The sequence below is a fragment of the Solanum tuberosum genome, unplaced genomic scaffold (assembly GCF_000226075.1).
Source record: "Solanum tuberosum cultivar DM 1-3 516 R44 unplaced genomic scaffold, SolTub_3.0 scf00901, whole genome shotgun sequence".
Classification (NCBI taxonomy): domain Eukaryota; kingdom Viridiplantae; phylum Streptophyta; class Magnoliopsida; order Solanales; family Solanaceae; genus Solanum; species Solanum tuberosum.
The window spans coordinates 1-5,865 of NW_006239887.1; the positions used below are offsets into that span (position 1 = coordinate 1).

Consider the following 5,865-nt stretch of genomic DNA (forward strand, 5'->3'; position numbering starts at 1 on the left):
CATATCGCAGAATATCTACAGGTAGGATGTTAAATAATCAGGTTGAGTTAAATTTGAATGTATTAACGGATTATTTGATCGGTGAAAAGTTTTTTAAGCTTAAAATAAATTAATGATCTAAACAATAGATCATAGTTCAATCTGTCCAACTTTTACACATTTTTAATTTTGTTGATTGTTATTTTATAATTTATTTAATTATTTAATAATTTTTTATTATGATTTTATATAATGTATTAAATAGGAAATGTCAAAGATCAATTTTTTCCATCAATACCTTCTCAGTCGACGCGAGCTCGTCACACTGAGCTTGTTTATTGTGGTTTATATAAGTTCGTTGCAGCTGACCTTATGCGCTTTATATCTCCTATGATTTGTAGTTCATTGCACATGAACAGATTTATTTGGTGCGTGTGGACTTAAAAGGACAACGACTGCGAGTTTGCTTTCTGAAAGAAAAAAAGTCTTGTTTTTAATACTTTAATTAAGATTGTCATTTGTCAATGTGGGCTATATAGCAAACTTTTAGATGAGTTGAGTAAAAATAGATTGAGTTGATAAAGGGGAGGATAGTTATCCTGTTCAAATATAATCGAGTTAGACATAAGTTATAATTTTATGAACTAATTTTATGGACGTACACACAGGGTATGAAAATTGGAGACTTTGGTCAGCTTTCTGGTAAGCAAATTACCACGATTGATAAGTTACAAAGACAGATTATTTTAGAAGAGAGAAAATTTTCTTCAAGGTTAGCTAGCTTGCAAGAAGATGTTGTTGATCAACCGTTTGCCATGGCGGCCAGAATTTACAATGCTGAAAGAGGTACGTAACGATGTTTGATTGAGCATGAAGTTTAATTTTTATTTTTTTAATTTCAATTTAGTATTACTTTTCCTTTTTTATCATATTAATCTTTGTCCATATATACATTTATTGGAAGAATGTAGAGGGGTGGAGACAAATAATTAATTCTATTTTTTTTTTTTAAATGACAAGTATTTTGAAAAAATTATACAATCATGATAAGTAAAGTGACCCAGATCAGGGAGTATGGCATTTTTTTTGGAATAAATTAAAAAAGAAAGTATAACAAATAACGACAAATATTATAGTCTTATTATAAGCGTATATCATGAACACATTGTTACCTTTTCGCCCCTCATTTTGTCTTTGTTATTTAACAAGCATATTTTACTTTTTATAAAAGAAAATTATTTTATCCCATATTTTACTTTTTCTTTGTAATACTAAAAGCTTAGTCTTCAAATTGATAATGCATGAGATTATGAAATGATAAAAAATAATATAATCTAACTAGAAGTTATATTCATCAAAATAATATAATACAATATAATAACATATTATGAAACAATATTCAATAACCATATGATCCAAACGAGTTATAATTATTTTAAAAATAAAATTATTTTTTTAAGAAAATATATTTTATTTACTTAATTATGTTTGCAACAGGTGAGAATGAAATCGAGCCCTTAAATAAACATGGTGAGGACATGTCAAATTTACTAGAAGAAGTTGATGAGTTGAGGATGAAGACACTAAAGGAGATATTGGGCATATTGACACCAATTCAAGGTGTGGAATACTTAGCAGCAGCAAAGAGAATAAGGCTATGTTTGCAACAATGGGGAAAGAAGAGGGAACAAGAACATAATAGTAATTAATAAGCTAGAGATAAATATGCTATGGGATTATTAGTGTTGTTATTATATATGATAGTGATCAAAATCTATCCTTTTTTTCGAGTTTCATATTTTAGTTGTCAGCGGCTTTCTTTTTTCTATATGAACTATCACAATCTAAGTATTAAAACACATCTCTTTTTTTTTTTTATATGAACTATCACGATCTAAGTATTAAAACACATCTAGTTAAGTAGATGGTGATAGTTCAGATAGGAAAAGAGAACATTTGATAATTGGTTTAAGTAGTTTTGAGGTGTGTTTTAATACATCAATAGTGTAATTCACGTAGCAAAAGTAAAACAACTAATTAATTGTTAGAATGTGAAACTCAAAAAAAATAAAAATGAAGATAATTTAAATGTGTGTTTGATCATTAACTCAATAGAAAACATTATGTTATTATTATGCATGTTTGAATTTGTTGTACATATGCCAAATCTTTGGTTTATTTCTTCTCTTCTTCTTATTACTCATCTGTTTTATTTTATTTTATGTGTTTTAGTTTGAATTTAATCAGATACGAAATTTTAAAAAGTAAAAAAGATTTTTGAACTAGCATGAAATTTGAATTGGAAAAATTTAAAGAGAGAGGTGGATTATTTATTTTTGTTAGGCAGGGGCAAAACTAAAATTCTAATTACGTACGGATTCAACAAAATTTAATAGGTTTACTCAAAACAGTCTTTGTGTTAGAAATCTGCTTATTCAATACGCTGCTTTCTGTAGAGCTCAGAATTCATAAATTCTAAATTCACCTTTATCAAAGAGATAATACCAATTTCCACTTTTTTTTTACAATGAATATAAATATTGCACAAAGGATGACATGCATGCACTAATGAAGAAATGATCCCTTAATTAGTGACACATGTTTTTATAGCTGTCGAGATGGCATGACATGATTTAAGATTATAAGTTTCAAAAATTTATATTTTTCTTCTGAAAGATTGAAACTACGTACGTGCTCAATTAACTACTACTATATTAATCGAAACAAATAAAGTAACTTCTTATATATGGTTTAAAATACCAGTAATAAAACATATGAAAGAGTTATTCAACTTTCTAATCGGAAATAGTGTCATATAAAACGGAATGGATAGATAGATATAATACAAATATATATATATATATATATATATAGACTTTTTCTATTTTTATTTATTAGTTATATATATAGTAACTACCCAAAATCTTGATATCATAATTTAACCATCTTTCTTTTGTTTCCAAAAATAACCAATTCTTTAAATTCCATAAATTTTTCTCCATTCCATTGGATTCAATTTTTCCCAACACAAACACACCTCCTCTAACCCTGGTTAATTTTCCCCTATGATTAGCCAGGGGAAATCACTAGGTGAATACACGATGATTCGCCAATAATTTCAATTTCTTCGCGTGCTTGGGATGCATCATCTATCCTCTTGCAGGATGATGAGCATGAAGAGCGCGAAAACGGAGAAAAAGGGGACAATTTTGATGCATAAATATGAGATTGGTAAGTTGTTAGGGCAAGGTACATTTGCCAAAGTTTATCATGCAAGGAACCTAAAAACAGGACAAATTGTAGCTGTTAAGGTAATTGACAAAGAAAAAGTCATGAAAGTTGGCTTAATTGACCAAATCAAACGTGAAATTTCTGTTATGAGATTAATTAGACATCCAAATGTTGTTGAACTTTATGAAGTAGCAAAACAATTTTTTTTTTTTGCAATGGAATATGTTAGAGGTGGTGAATTCTTCAATAAGGTTTCTAAAGGGAGGCTTAGGGAATCAGCTGCGCGAAAATACTTTCACCAATTAATCGCGTCTGTTGATTTCTATCATAGTCGAGGGGTATATCATAGGGACTTGAAACCTGAAAACATACTCCTGGATGAAACTGGAAGCCTAAAGGTTTCTGATTTTGGGTTGAGTGCTCTTTTCGATACGAAAAGACAAGATGGACTCCTCCACACGATGTGTGGAACTCCAGCATATGTCGCGCCAGAGGTCATAAATAAGAGAGGATATGATGGCGAAAAGGCGGATATTTGGTCATGTGGGGTGATTTTGTTGTATTGTTAGCTGGTTATCTTCCATTTCATGACACAAATTTAATGGAAATGTATAAGAAAATTAGTAAAGGGATATTTAAATGCCCTGAATATTTTCCATATGAAGTGAAAAAACTACTTTCAAGAATTCTTGATCCAAATCCATTTTCAAGAATCACATTAGCTAAGCTAATGGACAATAATTGGTTCAAGAAAGGATTCAAACAAATTGATAAACCACTAGTTTTGGATCAAGAACACGACGATGATTCACCTCGTAGTGTTTTTGATATTGTGGATGATTCGGATGCAGAGTGTTCTTCAAGACACAAAGAACAGAGTTCATCAACAATAATGAAGCCTACTTGTTTGAATGCTTTCGATATCATTTCTCTTTCTCCTGGTTTGATCTCTCTAGCTTGTTCGAGAAAGATAAGAGTCATAGGTCGGATGCTAGATTCACGACACAAAAGTCTGCATCCACTATTGTCTCGAGGCTAGAGGAAGTAGCTTCAATGGGTAGTTTTAAGGTACGTATGACCCATACATAGTATAATATCGGTGAAAGATGTTCATCTGACCACCCTTGAGCCTATATGTGACTTTGCCTGCAGGTTCATCTCATCTAAAAGTTTAATCTGATCACCTTTAGCTTATGACCATCTTAGCTAAAAGTTTAGTATTATAGAATGAACAAACTTTATTTACTTTATTATGTCTTCAACAGGTGAAGAAAAGAGAAGGGACGGTGAAAATGCAAGGAAGCAAAGAAGGGAGAAAAGGGCAATTAGCAATTGATGCAGAGATATTTGAGATTACTCCAGCTTTCCATGTTGTACAAGTGACAAAAAAATCAGGAGATACTGCAGAATATTGGAACTTTTGTGATCAAGGATTAAAGCCTTCATTAAAAGATATAGTTTGGACATTGCAGGGCAATGAGCAACAACAAGTGGAAAATCAAGAAATCAACACTTGAGAGGTAAAGATATGAAAAAAAAAAAAATAATTTGTTTATATTCTTTTGAAATGTTTTAATATATATATATTGTTGTCTATTTTTAATTTAAGCAGTTGATCGAGAGTGAACAATTATTTAAGTTATTTTTTCTATTCTTTAAGCAATTTGGTAGCGTAAATATTATGGTTTCTGTTTTTTTTAAATCATGTAGGCATTATGATCATAGCATTTTTTGTCATTGCTCTTTTTGTTTGTTGTCTTGATGTTATATGTCCTCTTGGTGTTTCCCATGAAAAACATTTACTATATTACTTGCCTATTTCTATTCATATAGATAATTCCTCTTAACAATTTACAAAAAGATCATTCTGCTTCAAGATTTTCAAGAGGATCGATTTAGTTTTAGTCATTCAATTTACTTGTTCTACCATTTTGCAACACTAATATTAAGAGGAAACAGTGACATTTATTGCAACCAACTAGCATTTCTGAAAACAGAATCATGCACAAATCAAGTTCTAAAACAAAACAAAAAAAGCATTATCTTTCCATAAAACAAACAAGTGATCGATTCAGAACAAGAGATACAGAGAACATGCTCAGCATGCAAGAAGTTGAATCTTGATCTTCTGTAGCATCCCTACAACATCTTTCATGTTTGTCCTTCTTGCCAGAGATTCAGCACAGCAATCTAATGCCACTTTCATGATTGATGCCATAACATCTAGCTCCTTCTGTAAGCGATTATCCATTGGTGTAACCAGGTTGGCATCCATAACGTCCATTACTGCCTCTGGGAGTGAATAACTCACCCATTGCTTCAAGCTAAGATCTCCCTCAAACTCAGTAGGCTTTCTCCTAGTAAATGTTTCCAGCAACATAATCCCGTAACTATAGACATCACATTTTATTGACACCAGTCCATCCAGTCCATACTCTACAGTCAAACAATTAATTAAAAGATGCAATATACTTTCTTGATTGGAAAAAAAGAATAAGAGGAAAAATCAATGTTCAAATTAGCAAAAACAAAGAGACGTACCCGGTGCAATATAACCAAATGTTGCTAAGGTTTTTGTGTATAAATCACTCTCATCTTCACCAAGCAGTTTTGAAATACCAAAGTCGCTTAGGTGGGCAACCATATCCTCATCCA

General features: G+C 31.0%; 2 protein-coding genes, 1 non-coding gene and 1 pseudogene across 3 annotated transcripts; 2 read left to right on the forward strand and 2 right to left on the reverse strand.

The window, feature by feature from the left end:
* Positions 1-647: 647 nt before the first annotated feature.
* Positions 648-1,688, forward strand: LOC107059222 (uncharacterized; the record flags this gene model as incomplete). Its single annotated transcript, XM_015305709.1, has 2 exons — positions 648-825; positions 1,477-1,688. Coding segments are annotated over 2 exons (390 nt in total), but the record flags the coding sequence as incomplete, so codon positions are not given.
* A 160-nt stretch (positions 1,689-1,848) lies between these two features.
* Positions 1,849-1,926, reverse strand: MIR8039 (microRNA MIR8039). Its single transcript, NR_127201.1, has one exon. It is a non-coding gene; the product is annotated as a microRNA MIR8039 (primary transcript).
* Positions 1,927-3,104: 1,178 nt separating this feature from the next.
* LOC102595878 (CBL-interacting protein kinase 5-like) lies at positions 3,105-4,727 on the forward strand (annotated as a pseudogene).
* A 581-nt stretch (positions 4,728-5,308) lies between these two features.
* Positions 5,309-5,854, reverse strand: LOC107059223 (receptor-like serine/threonine-protein kinase At1g78530). Its single transcript, XM_015305710.1, has 2 exons — positions 5,752-5,854; positions 5,309-5,646 (listed from the first exon to the last, which is right to left on the reverse strand). The coding sequence occupies exons 1-2, from the start codon at positions 5,852-5,854 to the stop codon at positions 5,309-5,311; spliced, it is 441 nt and encodes a 146-aa protein (XP_015161196.1).
* Positions 5,855-5,865: the final 11 nt, after the last annotated feature.

What these genes read in the sequence shown, in the direction of transcription:
- LOC107059223 (XM_015305710.1), bottom strand. Translation starts at nt 5,854, where the DNA reads ATGGTTGCCCACCTAAGCGACTTTGGTATTTCAAAACTGCTTGGTGAA. An exon ending in ATTTGGTTATATTGCACCGG is followed by an intron (nt 5,647 to 5,751) that starts GTACGTCTCTTT and finishes GTTTGACTGTAG; the next exon opens with AGTATGGACTGGATGGACTG.